At 34.8% G+C, this 22863-nt stretch overlaps 2 protein-coding genes across 2 annotated transcripts; both read left to right on the forward strand.

The window, feature by feature from the left end:
• LOC109824605 (TPD1 protein homolog 1-like) lies at nucleotides 5910-6930 on the forward strand. Its single transcript, XM_020391235.1, has 2 exons — nucleotides 5910-6018; nucleotides 6286-6930. Exons 1-2 carry the CDS (start codon nucleotides 5967-5969, stop codon nucleotides 6594-6596), a joined length of 363 nt encoding a protein of 120 aa, XP_020246824.1. The 5' UTR covers nucleotides 5910-5966; the 3' UTR covers nucleotides 6597-6930.
• On the forward strand, nucleotides 17441-20438 carry LOC109824325 (protein FAR1-RELATED SEQUENCE 5-like). The gene is made up of 2 exons (XM_020390899.1): nucleotides 17441-17796; nucleotides 17893-20438. The coding sequence occupies exons 1-2, from the start codon at nucleotides 17737-17739 to the stop codon at nucleotides 20152-20154; spliced, it is 2322 nt and encodes a 773-aa protein (XP_020246488.1). The 5' UTR covers nucleotides 17441-17736; the 3' UTR covers nucleotides 20155-20438.

Here is a 22863-nt window from a genome sequence, read left to right on the forward strand (position 1 = left end):
TTACCAGGATTCGCCATGTATCGACTAACTACTCCCACTGCTTGTGCAATGTCCGGTCTTGTACAAATCATAGCGAACATTAAGCTTCTCACTGCTGATGAATACGATACTCGAGACATCTTCATCCTATCTTCTTCATTGCTAGGACTCATACTGGAGGATAACTTAAAATTAACAGGAAGTGGGGTAGAAATTGACTTATAATTTTGCATGTTAAAGCGCCACAAGATTTTCTTTAAATAATTCTTCTGCGAAATCCAAATCTTCCTATTAATTCTGTCTCTGTAAATTTGCATCCCTAGAATCTTGTTTTCAGATCCTAAATCCTTCATTTCAAATTCCCTAGCCAACTGTGCATTTAATTCTTTGATTCGATCTTTGTTGGGGCCTGCAACCAACATGTCGTCAACATACAACAATAAGATAACAAAGTTATTTTCATCAAACCTCTTGAAATATGCACAACGGTCTGAATTAAGTTTATTGTATCCAAGGCTTATGATGAATGAATTAAATCTCTTGTACTAACATTAGCGCCTGCTTTAGACCATACAGAGATTTGTTCAATCTGCAAACCAAGTTCTCTTTTTCTTTTTCATCAAAACCTTCTGGTTTGAGCATGTAAATTTATTCTTCAAGATCTCCATGAAGAAATATTATTTTCAGATCTAGCTGATCTAGATGTAAGTCAAATATAGCGCTCATAGCCATGACTATTCAGAGTGTTATAAGTCAAACTACAGGAGAAAATATTTCATTAAAGTCAATACCTTCTTTCTGAGCATATCCTTTTATTACCAATCTAGCACGAAATCGCTCCAGTTGATCATCTCCATTTCGCTTGATCTTGTAGATCCACTTATTTCCAATAGTCTTACTTCCTTATGGTAGTGACACAAGTACCCAAGTTTTATTCTTATGAAGATCTTCAATTTCTTCCTGCATTGTTGGCATCCACAAAGATACATCTGTGCTATTTATAAATTCATGAAAAGTTGATGACTCTCCATCTTCTGTTAGAAGACAGTACGCAATATTACTCTCCGTAATATACTCTGAGTGCCAAGTCGATGGTCTTCTCTCACGAGTTGACCTTCAAACTTTTAGAGATTCAGACTCAACTGGTTCATGTCCATCATGCTCTGGTGTTGCTTCAGAAGAATTTGGATCATTTTCTACCTGAACAGCTACAGTCTCTGAGTCCTTCCTTGAACTGCTTTCTTTCTCTTCACTTTGTAGTTGGTTCTCTACAAAGATAACATCTTTGCTAATGATAACCTTACGGGTAGTGAGATCCCACAAGTGATACCACTTTACTCCATCAGCATACCCTAAGAATATGCGTTTTCTGGATTTTGAATTCAGCTTTGTAGTTTCTTGGGCATTGTACATAATGTACACTGGACTTCCAAATATATGGAGGTTAGAATAATCAGCTGGCTTGCCAGTCCACATCTCCATCGGTACCTGAACAGCTACAGTCTCTGAGTCCTTCCTTGAACTGCTTTCTTTCTCTTCACTTTGTAGTTGGTTCTCTACAAAGATAACATCTTTGCTAATGATAACCTTACGGGTAGTGAGATCCCACAAGTGATACCACTTTACTCCATCAGCATACCCTAAGAATATGCGTTTTCTGGATTTTGAATTCAGCTTTGTAGTTTCTTGGGCATTGTACATAATGTACACTGGACTTCCAAATATATGGAGGTTAGAATAATCAGCTGGCTTGCCAGTCCACATCTCCATCGGTGTTTTCAATTGTATTACAGTTGATGGAGATCGATTCACCATATAACAGGTGATTTTTACTGCTTCCGCCCAAAAGACTTTATCCAAATTTATAGTTGCTAACATAGCTATTATTCTTTCCAACAGAGTTTTGTTCATCCGCTCCACCACTCCATTTTGTTGAGGAGTATAAGCAGTACTAAATTGTCTTCTGATGCCTTCTTGCTTGCAGAATGCAAGAAATTCATCGTCTGTATATTCTCCTCCGTTATCTGACCTCAAGCACTTGATCTTCTTTTCAGATTCAAGCTCGACTCGCGCTTTGTAGGCTTTAAAGATTGAGAACACATCCGCCTTCTTCTTGATTGGATACACCCAACACCTCTTGGAGTAATCATCAATAAACAACACAAAGTACTTTGCTCCTCCTATGGATATAACTGGTGCTTGCCATACATCAGAATGAACCAGTTTCAGAATAGCATTGCTTCTAGAACTTGATGTGTTGAACTTCGGTCGATGCTGCTTACTTGTAACACAATGCTCGCAGAAGGGAAGAGCTACCGAATTAACTCCAGAAAACAGCTTCTGATCGGAGAGAATCTTCAAGCCTCGTTCTGACATGTGGCCTAGTTTGTGATGTCATATCATAGTTTATTCTTCTTAATGGTTGGTTGATGCCACACATGAACCAGCTTCCCGTAGAGTCGCTCCCTTGAGTATGTATAGATTTGCAACTATCTTTTCTCCTTTTATAACAACAAGCACCCCTCTAACAATCTTCATGATCATGTTTGCTATATGGGTCTTGCACCCGAGATCATCTAATTATCCTAAAGACAATAGATTCTTTTTAGGTCATTCCTATGTCGCACATCTTGAATGGTGCGTATTGTACTATCAAACATTTTGATTTTGATAATGCCAGTACTAGAAATCTCCAAGGTATGATCATTCTCCATGAATACAGATCCTTCTGAGATAGGTTCATATTTGTGAAATCATTCTCTCCGGGAGGTCATGTGCTAGGAGGCTGCTGAATCCAGAAGCCAGATATTAGCAAATCTCTTTCTACCTTTATCAATAGTGGTTGCTCTACTATATAAAATTTCACCATTGTCTGATGTGCTGACAACGTATTCTTGAGATGTTGATGGCTCTGAAGACTTTTTATCACCACTCTTCTTACTGTGATAAAATCTCTTTTTATCACAGTTGTAGCATTTGATATTCTTCTTACTTCATGATTTTGATCTACTATGGGTATGACTCCTATTGGAGCCACGTTCCATTGATCTTCCTCTCGTCACTGTTAAGGCCTCTGTTTATTGCGAACTTGTCTGCCTATCTTTCTTGTTCTTGCACCGATTTTCTTCCTCCAGAACAGCGGTTGCAACGTCATCGAAGACTAGATTATCTATGAGAATGTTGTTTGTTAGGTTGATGATGAGCTGATCATACGAGTCAGATAGACTCTGAAGTAGAAGTTCTGCACGTTCATTCACACCGATTGTATGCCCTAACGTTGTGAATTAAGAGAACAGTGTGTTTAGGATGTTGATGTCATTTATCATCGATGTAGATTCTGCCATCCTCAGAGTGTAAAGTCTCCTTTTTAAGAAGATTTTATTGTGTAGGGATTTTGCCTCATATAGCTTTGTTAGAGTATCACAGATCTCCTTTGTTGTCTTCTTCTCCTCTATGCTTGACAGTACCCCATCTACTAATGCCAGATATAGATTTGCAATAGCATTTCCGTCCATCTCGTTCTACTTCTTATCTTCTATGATGTCGTTCGGCCTTGCACCGATGGCCGCTAAACAATTATCTTTTCTCAAGATAGTCTTTATTTTCAACTTCCACAGATAGAAATTACTCCCGTTGAATTTCTCGATCTCAAACTTTGCCGCCATTGCTTCTACCACGAACAGTAACTGCTTACTATTTCACGTAAATAGTAACTGTATTTATGAACAGTAACCGTATTCGTGAATAATTTCGTACTTGTGAATAGTAATGTCCTTGTGAACAGTATCGTGCTCGCGAATAGTACCCATCGCCTTCAAAGGGTAAGTGATAATCTAACTTATTTTCTGATGTGGAGGGACCACTTTTAGTGGCAGCCATAGAGCATACGATAAGTAGATACAAGCACCCTAAACCAAGCTCTAATACCACTTGCTGGGACAAACTCGGGGCCCACTAGAATAGGACCTCAGCGAATAGTAGAGATAAAAAGAACACATAGATTTACATGGAAAACTCCCTCAATGAATTTAGGGTAAAAACCACAGGCAATGATAGAAGAATCCACTATGAGAAAAAACTTAGAAGTTACAATCTCTCTTTACAAGGAGAAACTCTCTCTATTTTTCTCTCTTTTCTATATGAGGAGTTGTTTGTAGAACGAATTTTTCCTTAAGAGTTTTTGGGTCTATTTATAGTGTTTGGGAAAATACTATGCACTATTAAAATAATATTATTTTACTGTGCAACTTTTAATTTTTCAAACTTAGACAGGAATGGTGCCTAAATTTTGGTTTGTGGGGCCCGTCCACTTTTTTTCAACAAAGTTAGGCTGCTGACAGCAACTCCAACTATAACCAACCACGAAAGAAATTAAACACTTGATATTCCAAAAGAAACACCTGCGACAACAAATTGCATTGCACATTACAAAAATTTATAATTTAACCAAGCAACTGCAACTACAATTGCATTGCACGTAACAGCAGTTGGGACACCTACAGAAACTGCAGCTGCATACAACTTGGACTTTCACTGCAATTAATACTTGCGGCGGACCAAACAATCCCTTACCTCCTCGTCCAAAACTGACCCAAAAGCGATGGCATAGGATTGCACAAGAGTCTGTGATTTATTCTCATTGTTGCTCAAAACCAAATTCCACAGAAAGGCATGGACAAAATTACTTCAAGCTGTATACTATAAGAGCTAACACATTAAGTTCCAAATAATTAAACATTGTGCAATCAAACTATAATAATTCTATTACTTTTTAAGAACTGTTGTTGCCACTCATCTCTTTAACCAAATTCATCGCACTTGTATATATTGATATGCAAGAACATATTAGTTGAATAGAATTGCACTGGAAGATTCTGTGTTGTAATCTCATTTCTCTTAGGCCCACATTCCATGGAAAATCATGGACAAACTTACTTCTCAAGTTTTTATTGTGAAAGATTATACATTATGTTCCAGAGTAAATACACATTTTTCATTTACCAAAAAAAATACACATTTCAACGGTCGAACTACATTAACTGTAATTCTTTTTTTAATAGCTATCATTGCTATAATGTGTTTTCAATCTATGAATTTTTTAACCAAATTCACGGCAATAGCCACTCCTAAATTTAATAATTATGCGCATAGATGCAATGACCTCTCTTGCCAAGGATGAAGGATGTAGGAGATATTCATAGTCTAAACTGAGTTTCAGTCTACCATACGCCTGTTTATGTATTTGGTTAGTTCTGACATAGATAGTGACTTTGGTGAACCCTTTTCTTCAAGGAAAGATACTCAGCAAATGGTCACGTACTTATTTATTGACTGAGAAATGAGTCTTGTGTAGTCTTGGTGAGGATTATCTTGGATTATTATTATTTTTTTAAGGCAAGAGACCTGTCTATTGAAAGCAACAAAGTATTCACATTAGATATTTCCTTATACCTTCTTGAATAAAATTAGAAGGGTTATAATAATTTAATAACATAATAATTCAAGAGCAGGACCAAGCATGTCCTCGCTGTCTAGGGTCAATAAAGGTTTTGTAAGTAATTGTTTTCCATTGGTCATCCTATTAAAAAAATGGTTATAAAAAATGGAATGGTCCTGATTTTAGGATAAGTAATCCCACATAATAAGTTAAGCATCTTTTGCTGTTATACCCTTCAAAATTCTTTTTTCAGAATTTATACACATACATTGCCCCAGACTTCGAATTTGTATTCAATTTTTTTCTTTCGCATCTACATTTATGGTAGCGCTGAAAATTGCATTGTGCGTTAGCCAAAACCAAAATTTTGAGGGTATCTATGCAAAACAGCCTCGATCGCTTTCAATGTATTGTTGAACTGAAAAAGATTGATGGAGGAAGATGATACATATCGCCTTCAGTATCTATATATACTTAGAGAACATCTATGTTCCATTCCATCCACCAACTCTAAAAAAACTCAAAACTAAGAAACATTCGGACGCTAGAGATGGCAACTAAGCTTCTGCTGTCTGCTGTCCTTCTCTTCTTCTTTCTGAAAGGTATCCCTCTTAAGACTGTTTCATGAAATTTTTTATGATTTCTCCTTTTGGTAAATTACATAGGGTCCTCCTATGTTTTGCATGATCGACAGAAATATCCTCTAATGTTTTAAAAGTAACACTTCACCGTCATTTTCAGTTTCTAGTGAAATAATCAACAATTATTTGATTTAGTCATCAATTTTCGATAGAACAGTCATATATATGTTTACATGGGAAGATATATATTTGTCATACTATATTTTTACATTGTTTCGAAATTGACAGTGAACGGCCAGAGATGTGACTTCTCAAGCATCGAGATTGGGATCACAAACACCGGAAAGATGTTCAGATACGATTCAGTGTTCGAGGTGGAGATCAAGAACAATTGCCGATGTACACTGATCAACGTGTTCTTGAACTCAGAGGGCTTCGCGAGCACTACCAATGTAGACCCGAATATGTTTAGAAGGGACCGCGATGGTTATCTGGTAAATGATGGGAAGGGCATCCTGAGCTCTCAGTCTGTCAAGTTTCAGTATGCGTGGGATAGAGCGTTCAAGATGACTCCACTAAATTTTCAGGTTGCTTGTTGATTGAGGAATTCTTTTTATATCATGAAGAGAATTATATGATTTTGAAGTGTTTTCTTCATTTTAAAGTGTGGATGGATGGCCTTCGGTTCTATGATAGTTGTAATTTTCTTGTGATCGAAGTTGTCGACATTAGTACATTTTAATAGAAGTTTTGAAGTATACTCTTATAAGCATCAGTGCAGATTAGCTCTTGTTATATGTTGACTGTGGACCAAATTACTTCCTTTGTTTGTATGTGTCATTGATGCATCTAGTGCTCGTAAAACCATGAGAAATTGTTGATTTAAAAATTGTTTCATGAGACAAATTTATTCATTGTGTTCTACATAAATTTAGTATGTTGTTACCAGATAAGTTTGGTCTAAAGTTTTTTCTTGCAGATGACTTGCATTCAATTGATTCCCCTCAGCTTTTTCTCTCAAGCTGAATTTTTGCTTCACTCTATCAATCAACTCTTTAACACATGCAATTTGATCAAGGATATTACAATGTAAAAGTGTGACTATTTGGCAAGCGGTATCGGTAATTCTTGTGAGTGAAAATGTGATTTGACTTGAGTTAGGTATATATTTTTTGAATGTTTATTTGTATTAAGGTGTGTTATATTTGGTAGTTCGCACAATATCTATTGTTTGAGTAATCACAAAATCTCATTTGTTACTGAAGATTGTTTGAGATGATATATTACAACTATAAATAGTTGTACGAAAGATACAAGGCAGAACGATGCAAAAATCAACATTCATGTTATTTCAGCCAACACAGCATTGATGGTCACGAGGACACCATCAATGATCATGAGTCAATTGATGGATTGTTGTGCACTGTCAGAGAGAAATAGAAACAGGAATTAGAACCATCAATGGACTACAGAGAACCATTGATGATCAGCTATACCATTGATGGACTACAATGCACACATGATGAATTCTAGAAACCAGATTTTAGCTCATCGTGAATTATAAAGTAACCATCTATGGTGGATAGGGGACCATTGATGCTCGTGTTTAACCATTGATGGTGACGACGTATTTTGACAGATTTGATATTTTAATCTCAATAATTCATCGACCCCTTTCATTTCCAAGTTCTACTATAATTCTTATATTCCTTTCCTTTATTATCGAAGGCTATATAAGACAAAAAGAAATCATATTTTGGAGAGGTTCTTGCATTGAGAAAAAGAGAGAGACTTTATTCTAGGGTTTGTGTGAAGTTGATTTGTGATTTAATCCCAGGAGCCTCGTCAAACTCTTTCTCATTGCGCTTAGCATCTTGAATTATTTTAGCGAGGAGAGTTGCCATTGGATTCAACATCATTAGTACTTTTTCATCCAGCTTCACTTTGATTCTTTTGAAGAATAGTTTGCTTAAAAAAGGCTGTAAGATCGTTTTGATTTTTGCACTTAAATTGTTTTGGTTGGTATGTTTTATGTTGCTTTTACAGTGTACTCAAGCCAATGATAATTAAGAGTTGGGACTAGCTAGGCCTAGGTGTTACTAGCCTAGGTGTTACTCATGTGTGATGAGTTAGGTTAGACAACTCGTTTCAAGCAGATACGAAGGTGTGGTCTTCATAAGCTTATTAAATCTAGTCGTGATTCAAGAGAACTCTGATCATAGTGAGGAAGACCCTTCATGAAAAGAAAGAGTGGATGTATGATTTATATCCGAACCACTATAAAATCTCGTGTATTCTCTGGTTTATATTTGGTTTGGTTTTTCATTTTTATTTTGACATTATTTTCATTGTAAACTCTATTTTTTAGCGAAAATCTATAGCAAAGCTATTAACCCCCACCCCTCCCTCTAGACTTATATCTCAGTCCCAACAAGTGATATTAGAGTCGCATTACCCATCTTTAGGTATTAAAAACCTAAGGTAAAGATATCTAGTCTTACCATCACAAGGGCTTTTCCCAAGGGACACGCTGTAAACCGACCTCCACTTTTTGATGGGATAAATTACATCTATTGGAAAGCATTGTATAAAAATCTTTTTTTTATCCACTAATTATGACGATTGGAATAGCATAGATAATATCTATTGTGAACCGACTGCCATTATAGAAGAGGTCACCATTGTTACTCCTAGAGACAAGTGGACTCCTCCCGATAAAAAGTTTTATTATTTAAATGCTAAAACTATGAATACTCTTTACTGCTTCTCAACTACTAAAGAATTTAACTGCGTTTCAAATTATACTACTGCATAGGGAATTTAGAAAACACTGGAGATTACACACAAAGGAACATCACAAGTTAAAGAGGCGAAACTTACTATGTTTGTCAATAAATATGAAGTTTTCAAGATGAAGGCCTTAGAGAGCATTCAATGTATGTTCATATGATTCACCGACATCGTGAACAAATCCAAAGCTTTGAGAAAGGAGTACGATAAAAAGGAGCTTTGCAAAAAAAAATCATTCTTTATCTAGGGATTGGGAACCTAAGATAGCGGCTACTGAAGGATTATAAAAATTTTCTAAGTTAACTTTTGAAAATCTTGTAGGTAATCTTCTCATGTATGAAATTCAATTAAAAGAGAGAAAAGATGCTCCGCAAGATGATTTTAAGAGAAAATCATTAGCCCTAAAGGCCAAAAAGGAGAAATCATAATCCAAAAAGAAGAAAGAATCAAGCTCGAACTCTTATAATGATAATAAGAGTGAGATGGGAGTAGTAGTTAAAGGATTCAAATCGTTCCTAAAGACGAAAGATGGGAAAAAATTTATGCAAAATGAATGGAATTAAAGTTTCACAAAGGTAAGGAAAACTAAATATGAAAATTCAGATTCTAAAGTTATCTACCATCATTGTTGGATACTTGGACATTACAAAAATGGATGTCCTCTCAACAAGAATGATTACAAAGGAAATAACAAAAGCTTCAAGGAAACATTATGGGATTTCTCGAGTAAAGAAGAAGATTCAAATGATGACTCAAATGCCAATGATAAACGTAATTGTCTTATGGCTAATGTTCAAATTATGAAAGATTTAGATAGTAAAAACTCATATTAAGAAGTCCAGTGGAGATCTAAGGAACAAGGGAGTGCATAGTATTTAAATTTAGGATGTTTTCGAAATATGATAGGTAAGAAAGGCTTGTTTCTTAGTGTTGATAAAAACAAAGGTGGAGATGTGACTTTTGAGAATAATGACAAGATTATAGGAGTTGGTGATATAGATAATAATTCCTTTAAACTCTTTAAGGTTTTATTTATTGATGGTTTAAAGTACAATCTTATTTTTATTAGTCAGCTCTGTGACAAAGGTTTGTCTATGTTTTTAAATCTACTTTGTAAATTATTGATTTAAAAGCCGGTTTGATTGTGTTTCTAGGGAAGAGACATGATATTGTGTATACTTTAAACTTCAATGATATTAAATCTGACACTATAAAAATGTTTGGTTGTAGGAGGAGAGGATGGTGTGATTTGGCAAAAGAGACTTGGACATGCAAGCATAGGTTTATTACTAAAACTCTCAATGAAAGAATTAGTTAGACATTTGTTTGTTACAACTTTTAAAAGTGTGAGTTTATGTGAGGCTTGCACAAAAGGTAAATTCATAAAATACCCTCATAGATTGAAGAATCTTGTAAGCACTTCTAAACATTTGTAATTACTTCACGTAGATCTTTTTAGACCAGTGTCCACACAAAGTTTTTACTATTTAGTAGTGGTTGATGATTATGTTATATTTACATGGATAATGTTTCTAGCCAAAAAGAGTGAATGTTTTAAAAAAATTAAAAATTTTCAAATAAAGTTGAAAAAGAAAAATGTCTCGTAGAATTTAAAAATAAAATTTTTTAATAACATTGTGTTAACAAAGGTATCACTCATGAGTATTATTCTTCTTGAACCCCACAATAAAATAGGGTTTTTTGATGAGAAGAATCAAACTTCACAAGAAATGGGTAGAACCATGTTAAATGAGTATAAGTTACCAAAACACCTTTGGGTTGAGGCAATTAATGTAGCATGCTATGTGAATAATAGAGCTTATCTTCGGCCAATGCTAAATAAAACTTTTTATGAGCTTTATCATCAAATTTCTCCAAATGTTTCACATCTTTGCGTTTTATATTGTAAATGCTATCTTTAAACACAAGAGATCAATTAGAAAATTTCGATTCTAAAGCTGATGAGTGTGTATTTTTAGGATACTCTTCTTGTAGTAAAGCTTATAGAGTTCATAACAAAAAATTAAAATTCTTGAAGAGTCTATCCATGTTAAGTTTGATGAATCTCACACTTCTAATGTTTTGGTCGACAGTGCATACGACTATCTTGTGATGAATCCAAATATACATGTTGAAGGAGAAAAGATTTTAGAGGAAGGTGAGAAGAAAGCATAATATGAGGTACAATAGAAAAATGAGGAAATAAAGGAAAATATTGAAGCAAAAGATATCCAAGTTCTAACCAAATCAGAAAATTAGCAAATAACTTCAAAAAGAGACCATCCAAAAAGAAATTGTCAACCACTTACTCATTTGAATGATTATTATTGCTCAATGACAACCACAAAGGTAGGTGAAGGTAAAAATTATCATTCCTTTCTAGGTGAATTTTGTGCTTATGTGAATTTCATATCTGAGATTGAAGCAAAGAATGTGAATAAAGCAATATATAATAATAATTAAATAATTATCTTGCAAGAAGAGCTTAATCAATTCACAAGAAATAAAGTTTAAAATTTAGTTGCTAAACCTAAAGATCCTATTATAGGAACTAAATGGGTTTTTAAAAACAATTGGATGAAAAGCGTAGGTCGTGAGAAATAATGCTAGACTTGTTGCTAAATGTTACAATCAAATAGAAGGGATTGATTTCGATGAATCTTTTTACTCTAGTTTCTAGAGTTGAAACCACCATGATCTTATTTGAATTTTCTTGTTATATAAAAGTTTTAAGCTATATCAAATGGATGTAAAAAGTGTCTTTCTAAATGGGTACTTGAAAGAAGAAGTCTGTGTAGAACAACCCCCTGGTTTCATTGACTATACTTTTTCATATCATATGTATAAGTTAAATAAAGCTTTGTATGGTCTTAAACAAGTACCATGGTTTTGGTATGATCTTCTAAGTTCTAATTTGCTTAAACATAATTTTAAGAAGAGGTTTGCAGACAACACCTTAGTCGTCGTTCAATTTATTGATAAAGATATCCTTAGTGTGCAAGTACATGTTGATGATATTATATTTGGAGCTACTATAAGGATAATTGCCATAAGTTTAATAAATTAGCAGGACGAGTTCATGATGAGCATGATGAGAGAGCTAAATTACTTTTTAGGATTTCAGGTGAAGCAAACAAAAGATGGAAGGTTTATTTCACGGGAGAAATACATGAAAGAGCTTTTAAAACATTTTGGTATAGATAGTCTGAAATCTGCTTCAACTCCTATGAGTCCTTCGCTAAAGCTTATAAAGGATGAGGCAAGAAAAGATATACAAAAGAATGATTAATAGTCTCTTATATCTTACCGCTTCTCGTCCTGATTTTTTTTTTTTTTGCGCTAGGTTTCAAGCCATTCCTAAAGAATCACATTTGAAAGCTATAAAATGCATTTTTTTTAATATTTAACTGAAATACAAAACTTTGGTCTATGGCCTCTTATGTGTTATTCTTTTGATTTAATTGAATATTCTGATAGTGTTCATGTTGGATGTGATACCAATAGAAAGATCACTAATGGAACAATACATCTTTTAGGATATTTTGTTGTATTTTGGTCCAGTAGGAAAAAACATGTATAGCTTTGTCTACTACAAAGGCTGAGTATATTGCATTAGGTAGTTATTATTCACAAGCTCATTGGATGTCTTTGAATCTTTAGGATCACGACATTACATTTAAGAAAGTTCCTCTTAGATGTGATACTAAGAGTACTATTTATTTGAGTAATAAGTCAATCTATAATTCACACACAAAACACATAAATGTTCGACATTATCTTGTTATAGACCACATTGCTAAGGAGAATATTCAAATTGAATTTATCCCCTATTAATGAACAACTTGTAGATATTTTTATAAAACCTTTGTCTAGAGATTGTTTCACAAGACTAAGATATGGCTTAGGCATTTTATCTCTTGATATCTAGCATTTTGACCTAACTTGTTGTGTGTATACATGATTTTTTTTTCCTTTTGATTTTTTTAAATTTTTATTTTTTTTATTTTTTTCTTGATTATTATTTTTTATTTTTCTTTACTTTTTTTACTTCCTTTTTAGGTTTTTTTATATATATATATATATATATATATATATATATATATATATATATATATATATATATATATAAGTAATATACTAGCTTTTTGCACCACTATTACTTCTATGGACTATTAAGATTTATATGAAACATTATTCTCAAAAAAAATTGTATGAACGCGTGATAATCATATTTTTATTATAATTGTATATCCTCATTATCTATTTTACATGAATAAATATACCATTAATAATTATTGTTAGCTTAGTTTGCACATAAATGAATGAAAATATAAATAAATATTATTAAATATAAAAACCCCTTAAAAATCTCTCTTCTCTATTTTGTAGCATTTTAGAAGCCCATGATTGAAAGGTTAGAAGCCCATCAAGCAAATGATGGCCCAAAGGAAAAAGAAAAAGAAACAAAGCTCATTCTTAATCCATGACCTCCTGCACATCTTGCTGCACATTATGTTCAAGAAGAAGCCACAAAATCAAGGAAAAGCCCATGAAGATTAAGCTCAAAGATGATTACACCCATGAGTTCTATGCATAGACTTGGCTGCAGTTGGATTTTCATTTTTTTCTAAAGTGAAATATTTGAGCTTGAAGGCCCAAAGCCCATCAAACAAAGCCAAATGCCAAGACCGGTTTTGGGCTGCAGATTTTCTCCATGGACCGGACTTAGGCTAGGCTGCAGAGAGTTGAATTTGATCATTGGAGGTCGGACTTTGCTGCGGATTTTCATTTTCTTTTGAAAATCAAATGAAGCTCCATGGGCCGGAATTGCTGTAGAAAATTGTATTGGACTTGATTGCTGCAGAACCCCATGATCGGACCCGCTGCACTTGATTTTTATTTGTTTTTGAAAATCATATGGGCCTCCTATGTTGGGCTAGAGAAGAACAAAAAGCAAATTCCAACTCATTTCTTCACTAATAAATTCAAAGGTGGAGATTGCTTTGCTTGGGGCTCAAGACAAATCCAATGGCTCATATTCATTGATGATTACTATAAATAGGGGTAGAGAGTGAGGGGTTAAGGGTGTGAAAATTTTTATAACTCCTTTTGGAGAGGATGGCTACTCTTAATTGAGAAGGCCTTCCAAAAATTGTAACTTTAGTTATAATTAATAATAATAATTTTTCTCCTCTTTAAATTTGTTCTTTCTCCTCTTTGGTGAATGATGAGGATGGAGATGAAGAGCAAATTGAAGGTTTGCATTTCTTTTCTCTTTTATTTCTTTTTAGTAATTTCTTTATTATTGCTTATTAGTTAGATTTAAATTCATGCTTGTAGTGTAGATTTATTTTCTTATCTTTTTATTTCTTTTTGCGCTTTAATTTATAGAGTAGATTTATTTTCTTGCATTTAACTTTTGTAATATATTTTGTAGTTTAGATTTTTATTTTCTTTGTAATTAGATTTATTTCTTGTTCATAGTTTAGATTTTTCTTTTCTTTTTATTTTTGTAATTAGTTCTTTTTCTTGTTTTTATTTCTTAAGATGTGAATTTAATTTTTGTAGGAATCTTAGAATTGTATGAAACTAGTCTAATTTTCTTTATATTGTATGAATTATTCTCTTGCATTTAAAATGTTCATGTTTAGGATAATCAACTAGAAAACTAATCGGTAGAAGAAGAATTTGATAATCTATGCTTATCTTAAATGGTTTGATAGGTTATGCTTATGAATTCTAGGATTATTACCATATTGCTGTTCTTATCATGAATAGTAATTTTGACTTAGATGATAATTTGATAGGTTACACTTTTCTTAAATGGTTTGATAATCTATGCTTAATAAATCTAAGTTGAAATATGATAAAAAGAGAATAGTTTATATTTTGTAATTGAAATTGGTTAGTGGATTATATTCTAGATTTCTTACCTCTTTTAAATCCTCCATCTTGACTTTCTTAAATTTTCTTTTCATTCTTGGTTTTATTTCTTGATTTTATTCATTCATCTTTCTTGCCTTGTGATTTTATTTATTCTTTAATTCTTCCTTCTCTCCTCTAAAATTCAATTTATTATCTTTTGCATATATTCACAACAATCACTCATCACATTCACACTTATTCTTTATTCCTAATTGTCACGCACAAAACATAAGAATCATTTCTAATAATCTCTTAAAATCACCTTCCTCGTGGGATCGATAACTTTTATACTATAACTTGATCAATTGTGCACATGCAATTTTGGTACATAATTATGCCACATCAAGTTTTTAGCGCCGTTGCCGGGGAATGTGCTAAAATAGGATTTTATTAATTTGGTTCTTTAACTTGTGTGTTTTTCTTGTGAAGGAACCTCTTGGAGCTTGAAAGTCTTGGATTGAAGATCAAGAATTTAGAGAATTGCTTTCGGGTAAGTCCTCCTTCTAGTTTTCAATTCCACCCTTTTTAGTTAGCTTCACAATTAGAGACACTTAGGCGGTCCACGAATTTAGAGAATTGCTTTCGGGTAAGACCCAATTTTTCATCAACCAGATCCAGATCTAAGGCGGTCCACAGATATCAAAATCCCCGGCACAGGCAAAGATACTGCACAAGCAGAAGACCGATAAACAATCTCCCTGTATTTGTTTGATAGAGTTGTAATTTTTATTTCTTTTATTGTGTAAAGAGTCTTATAAAAAGACTAATCTTTTGATCTTATTGTAACAACCAAAGTTGTAATGAGTTATACAATGAAGAAAGCAATTTTTGACAAGAACAACATTAATATATATAATATATATATATATATATTATAATATATATATATATATATATATATATATATAATTATATATATATATATATATGAGAAATATGGGTAATGCTTGGTACAAGCATAAATTTTGTGCTTTGGTTAGTGCGGTGACACAATCCCTCCACTATTAAATAAGGGACTACATTCACATGGGTTGAGGAGGTGCATGAGGGAGGATATGCAATTATTTAAATGAGCTGAAGGGGATTATGTTCACCTTCACTTACCAGCCAAACTTTTTGTGCTTGGTACCAAGCATACCATTTCCTATATATTATATATATATAATATATATATATATATATATATATATATATATATATATAATATTATAATATATATAAATATATATATATATATATATATATATATATATATATATATATATATATATATATATATATAATATATTTATATATATATATTATTATATATATATATATATTAATCCACCCTCACTACCAGCACATATCTTTGTGTAGTACCAAGCATACCCATTTATCCTATATATATATAATATATATATATATATATATATATATATATATATTATATATATATATTATATATATAATACTACTTATATATATATATATATATTAATATATGTATATATATATATTATATATATATATATATACATCTATAACATAGTTATATATATATATAACTATCATTATAGTATTATATATATAGTATATATATATATATATATATAGTATATATATATATAATATATATATATATATATATATATATATATATATATTATATATATATAGTATACATGATACATATATATTATATATATATATACTATACATGATACATATATATATATATTAAATGTTACATACTACATATATATATACATGTATACATATATATATATATATATATATATATACTATATTATTAATATATTATATATATATATATTATATATATATATTATATATATTATGGTCAAGTGAATCTGCGGTGACTCCGTAGGCTGTCATCTGAGGATGCGCGATCTGGGCCGTTTATTCAAAACCCCTCAGAGAGATCTGAGCCCTTCGTTGAAAATCCCATCCCCCCAAAATCCCTACCCCTCTCTCATCTCTCCCGCCCAGATCGCGCCATCACCTCCCGCCTCCTCCTCTCCAGCGCCCGAAATCGCCGCCGGAGCTCGCCGCCCCCGATCAGCGTCGCCGCCGGCTCAAGATCGCGCATTCGGTCGCCATCACCGACCTCCTCCCCCTCACCACCGCCCGAAAGCGCCGGCGCCCAAGCTCGGCCTGTGTCTCGACGTCCCCGATCAGCGTCGCCGCCGTCCCCTTGCCCTAGCCATCACCTCCCCTCCTCCTCTCCAGCGCCCGAGATCACCGCAGCTGAGCGTCGCTGCCGGGTCATCGCCGTCTACTCGTCCTCGCCATCGAGCTCACCCCTCGTCATCAGCCACGCCTCCGACGGCATTCGAGCTCAGCCCTCAGGTTCATCGCCGCCTCCGGAGATCGATCAAGCCCTCGACGTCTGCCTCGCCATCACCTCCCCCCTCCTCTCCACCTCCCGAAATCGTCGCAGCCTGCGCTTGCCGTCCTCCCTCAGTGTTGCCGCCGGCTCATCGCACTTCGCCGCTATCGAGCTCGCCTCCACCGAGGTAAGGCATCAGGTCTAAATTAACGTGTTAGTTCTAACTGAAATGCATGTTAGCTAGCTCTAAATTAATGTATTAGTTTTAACTGAAATGCATGTTAATGCTACCGGGATGCATGTTAGCTCTAATGGAGATGATGTTAGTTCTATTACAAGGCATGTTAGTTCTAGTTGGCGTTCCTGTTAGATCTAGTGGATTTCATGATGGTTCTATCTTCCCTCATGCATATTCCTTGGATCTATCTTCTTCCTTTTAATTTCAGCTCATACATTACTTGGTTTGCAGCACTCACTCTATGGCTACGAGCCGGATAATTTAGAGCTATTTTTGCCATGTATTGTTAAATTGGATATAAACTTTAAATTTGGTTTAAACTATCGTTTAGAAATTGTTTAGTGAAATTGAAAGATCAACTTGATGACGTTTTTTGAGCGATTTTGAACTTCTTATATGTGATAATTTGATAGCTTGTATAGACACTCCACCAATTCTCTCACGTGAGGCAACAATGGAAGAAGATAAAAGCCAGGACCATGATCTACTATCTACAACATGGCTTCCCCCTCAGGTGATAATATCTTATTGTTTATAGTGTACTACTAACTAATGACATATACCAAAATAGTTGTCTTTTAGCATGAGTTTTGTTTCTCTATTTTTATAGGCATCCGAGCATGAGGAGAATGGTGATGAGCTTATGGGCGTTGAAAATGGTGAAGATAATTTAAACAGCGTTGATCCATATATCGGAATGGAGTTCTCTACTCATGAGGAAGCTTATAATTTCTACAATGCATACGCCAGACTTAAGGGATTTGGTGTTCGCAAGGGTCACACAGCTTGGTCGAGAAAGAAAGATGCAATCCTATCTAGAATATTTGTATGTGACAAAGAAGGCTTTAAATCTTTAAAAGATAAAAGAGAAGATGGTCGGAATGTAATTCGAAAGTTCGATACAAGATGTGGATGCAACGCAAGGATGGTTATTGGACTTGATAGAAGCACTGAAAAATGGGTGGTCCGAAAGTTAAACAGTAAGCATAATGGTCATCCATTAACCACCCCAACTCGGGTAAAGAAGCACTACTCACATCGGACACTTCATCGAGCTCAATCGACAAAAAGGTTGATAGATACTCTTGACAATCAAGGTTTACGGCCTTCTGCCATTTGTAAGGTTGTAGACGTTGCTCATGGCAATGAACAAGGCTCTCTCACTCAACAAGAATGCCAAGCACAACTTAGACTTAAACGAAGAAACAACGTCGGCCATGAGTGCGTGAACATAGTTCGTCAATTTCAAGAGAAAAAGGTATCTGATCCTCAATTTTACTTCGCACTTGATTTAGAAAATGATGGGACGATGAGAAGTGTTTTTTGGATGGATGGTAGGTCGAGGACTTCTTACTTGCAATTTGGAGATGTTGTTTGCTTTGATGTTACATATAGAACGAACAATTTAAAATTGCCGTTTGCACCATTTACGGGCGTTAACCATCATCGACAGTCTACTCTATTTGGGTGTGCGTTACTGGCCGATGAAACGGAGGAGACGTTTATATGGTTATTTAGCCAATGGTTAAAATGTATGTCGGGTATAGCACCAGTAACAATCATCACTGATCAAGATAAAGCTATGTGTGGTGCTATTCACAAAGTTTTTCCTAAAACTCGCCATCGCTTTTGTTCTTGGCACCTTCGTAGGAATGCCTTACAAAATCTTCAATCAATGCATAATGATTATGGTGAGGATGTTGGTGTAAAGTATAACAAATGGTATTGGAGTAAATCGGAAGAAAAATTTGAAAAGCGTTGGGAAGAAATGAGGGACAAATATGGTGCAGATAAAAGGAGTTGGTTAGTAAATTTATACAATCATCGAGATCATTGGGCTCCAGTGTATCTTAAAGACACTTTTACTGCAGGAATGACATCTACTCAGCGGAGTGAGGGAATTAATGCTTTTTTTGATCATTTTGTGAATGTAAATACCGAGTTACATGATTTTGTTAAGCAGTATGATAATGCTGTCAGAGCTCGCCGAGCCGCTGAACTTGAGCAAGATTTTAAGTCCACAAACTCAGTTCCTACATTGATAATTGAACATCCCATTGAAAAACAAGCTCGGGAGAATTATACGAAGAATCTGTTTACTATCTTTCAGAAAGAACTCAAGGATAGTTACTCCATGCTTCATGAAAAGTTGTCGAAGGACGGCGCAAGTGCTACTTATGCCGTTTGGAATATAGATAGCGAGGCTGAAAGCAAGAAGATAGTAAAGCATCATGTTGTTTTCGATACATCCAAAGAAAAAAGAATTAAGTGCTCTTGTGCGAGATTTGAGATGGAAGGTATATTATGCAAACATAGCTTGCACATTTTAGTAAAGAAGCAAGTATTAGAAATTCCATCAAGATATATCATGCAACGATGGACAATTAAAGCAAGACATGTTGGTTGCGGAGTTGTTAGAAATTGCATTACAAATAGTGAAGACCAACTATCTATCATTAAACATTGGGCCCTTAGGAGTAGATGTAACAAGGCACTAGAAGATACATTGACTTCAAGTACACTTCATGATAAGTTTAGTGCTTTTTTAGACTCATTTTTTGAAGAAGTTGAGAATTCCAAGATTGAGAAGGAACATAACGACAATGGAAATGAGAGCAATGCCAGCAATAAGATGCCTACTTCATCCATACCCATCTCTATAGAGGAAGCAACTCAAATCACTATTCGTGATCCAGATAAGCCTGTTGCCACGAAGGGACGACCAGCACATGCTACTAGAATTAAGTCGGGAGTGGAGATAGCACAAGAAAAGAGTATAAAAAAACAAAGATTTTGTGGGTTTTGTAAGGGAAAAGGACATTATATAACGAGTTGTCCTTTAGCTAAGGTATTATACTTAATCTTGATTTAATATTTTTTCAATGTCTTTGCATTTGTCATGATAAAGTTGCAATTTTTTTTGTAGAACAAAAATGTTGCTCGTGGAGGTCGAGAAAGTTAACGGCATCGCCAAAACAAAGTTTACGGAGGGCCAAAACAAAGCATGTGTTTCGGTTGAATGTTCACAATTTGATTTATTCACTTTTCCCTTAAGATTTATGTATGTATGGATGATAATGTGGTTGTATGGATTAATCATGTATGGATGATAATTTGAATTAATTTTTTCCCCCAGAACAATGAGGAACAAAACAGTATTAAGTGGGTACAAAACGAGCAATTAGTGGGTACTAAACTTGAATAAGTGGGTACAAAAATAAAATCATGGCATTATTAGGTACAAAGCTTGATTAAGTGGGTACAAAGCTTGATTAAGTGGGTACAATATTTGAATCCAGAGCAAAGAGGTATAAAAGGGTGCCTAAGTAGGTACAAAACGTGTATAAATGGGTACAAAACTTGAATAAGTGGGTACAAAATTTGCAGCAGAATAATGAGGTACAAAACATGGTTAAGTGGGTACAAAACTTGAATAAATGGGTACCAAACTTGATTAAGTGGGTACAAAACTTGATTAAGTGTGTACAAAAGTTTTTACAAGTAGGTACAAGGCTTGATTAATTGGGTACAAAACGTGTATAAATGGGTACAAAACTTGAATAAGTGTGTACAAAATTTGATTCCAGTATATTGAGGTACAAAACATGGTTAAGTGGGTACAAAACTTGAATAAATGGGTACCAAACTTGATTAAGTGGGTACCAAACTTGATTAAGTGGGTATAAAAGTTTTTACAAGTAGGTACAAGGCTTGATTAAGTGGGTACAATATTTAAGCAACGTAATAGAACTAACTCTGTATGTGATAGAACTAACAAGAGGACAGCTAGATATAACAAGGAGTGAGCTAGGGATATCATGACATAACAGAACAAACACTTGGGCTAGAAATAACGCCAGCACGAAGTAGAACTAACAGGAGATGGGCTTGAACTAACAGGAGGGCATCTAGAACTAACTAGGAGTGAGCTAGGGATAACATGGCCATCTCGAGTACAAACACTTGTGCTAAAAATAACGTGGGCACGAAGTAGAACTAACTCGAGATGGGCTTGAACTAACAAGAAGACGTATAGAACTAACAATGACTGAGATAGGCCTAACATGGGCCACAGAACAAACACTTGTGCTAGAAATAACGCCAACTTGAAGTAGAACTAACTCGAGATGTTCCAGAACTAACAGTAGGACAACTAGAACGTGTATAAATGGGTACAAAACTTGAATAAATGTGTACAAAATTTTGATTCCAGAATAATGAGGTACAAAACATGGTTAAGTGGGTACAAAACTTGAATAAATGGGTACAAAACTAGATTAAGTGTGTACAAAAGTTTTTACAAATAGGTACAAGGCTTGATTAATTGGGTACAAAACGTGTATAAATGGGTACAAAACTTGAAAAAGTGTGTACAAAATTTTGATTCCAGTATAATGAGGTACAAAACATGGTTAAGTGGGTACAAAACTTGAATAAATGGGTACCAAACTTGATTAAGTGGGTACAAAACTTGATTAAGTGTGTACAAAAGTTTTTACAAGTAGGTACAAGGCTTGATTAAGTGGGTACAATATTTAAGCAACGTAATAGAACTAACTCTGTATGTGATAGAACTAACAAGAGGACAGCTAGATATAACAAGGAGTGAGCTAGGGATATCATGACATAACAGAACAAACACTTGGGCTAGAAATAACGCCAGCACGAAGTAGAACTAACAGGAGATGGGCTTGAACTAACAGGAGGGCATCTAGAACTAACTAGGAGTGAGCTAGGGATAACATGGCCATCTCGAGTACAAACACTTGTGCTAAAAATAACGTGGCACGAAGTAGAACTAACTCGAGATGTGCTTGAACTAACAGGAAGACATATAGAACTAACAATGACTGAGATAGGCCTAACATGGGCCACAGAACAAACACTTGTGCTAGAAATAACGCCAACTTGAAGTAGAACTAACTCTGAGGTGGCTCGGTTTCGGCCGAGCCCCTCCGGGTGTTGTTCGTTCCGTCATTTTCCGTTGTCCGGTTCTGTGCTTCGTTGTTGATCTGGACTTGATTCGGTTGTGTTTCTGTTGTGTGGTTGATTGACCTGGAAACGACTCGTTGACTTGATTCCAGATTTGGCAGTAAGTCCGGATCCTGATTAGGCAGTAAATCCACTTCTGAGTCTGAGTCCGAAACTGATCTTGATTCGATCGTGATTCGTTCGAGTCCGCTCTCGGTTGGATGACTCGTTGACTCTTCGAACACTTGGCTTGATCCCGCACGCGAATGGATGTATTCCGTTGCTTGCGTGCGATTCGTCGATCTCGTCGCCTCGTTGGTTTGTCGGTTCGTGCCGAGCTGAGCTAAGGGACCTATAAGCAATTTTATATGCCTACAGATACCCCCTCCAAAGTATTTCAGTCTCGTTCTTTTATAGAAGAGTCTGGAATACTTTGGATATGATTGTCCCCACCTTCAGTCGGTGTAATGGGACCTTGGAATGACTTCCGTTCTTGACTCCTTCAATCTTCCAGGCTATTCGGTGCTTTGTCGAATGTCTACAAGAGTTCCGGTGCTGCATTTATTGTCTGACCGTTGTCAGAAATTCGAACTTGAAGTCAATTCCTGGT

Source organism: Asparagus officinalis, chromosome 9 (genome assembly GCF_001876935.1).
Source record: "Asparagus officinalis chromosome 9, Aspof.V1, whole genome shotgun sequence".
NCBI classification, from domain to species: Eukaryota; Viridiplantae; Streptophyta; class Magnoliopsida; order Asparagales; family Asparagaceae; genus Asparagus; species Asparagus officinalis.

What these genes read in the sequence shown, in the direction of transcription:
- LOC109824605 (XM_020391235.1), top strand. Translation starts at nt 5,967, where the DNA reads ATGGCAACTAAGCTTCTGCTGTCTGCTGTCCTTCTCTTCTTCTTTCTG. An exon ending in TCTCTTCTTCTTTCTGAAAG is followed by an intron (nt 6,019 to 6,285) that starts GTATCCCTCTTA and finishes CGAAATTGACAG; the next exon opens with TGAACGGCCAGAGATGTGAC.
- LOC109824325 (XM_020390899.1), top strand. Translation starts at nt 17,737, where the DNA reads ATGGAAGAAGATAAAAGCCAGGACCATGATCTACTATCTACAACATGG. An exon ending in CAACATGGCTTCCCCCTCAG is followed by an intron (nt 17,797 to 17,892) that starts GTGATAATATCT and finishes CTATTTTTATAG; the next exon opens with GCATCCGAGCATGAGGAGAA.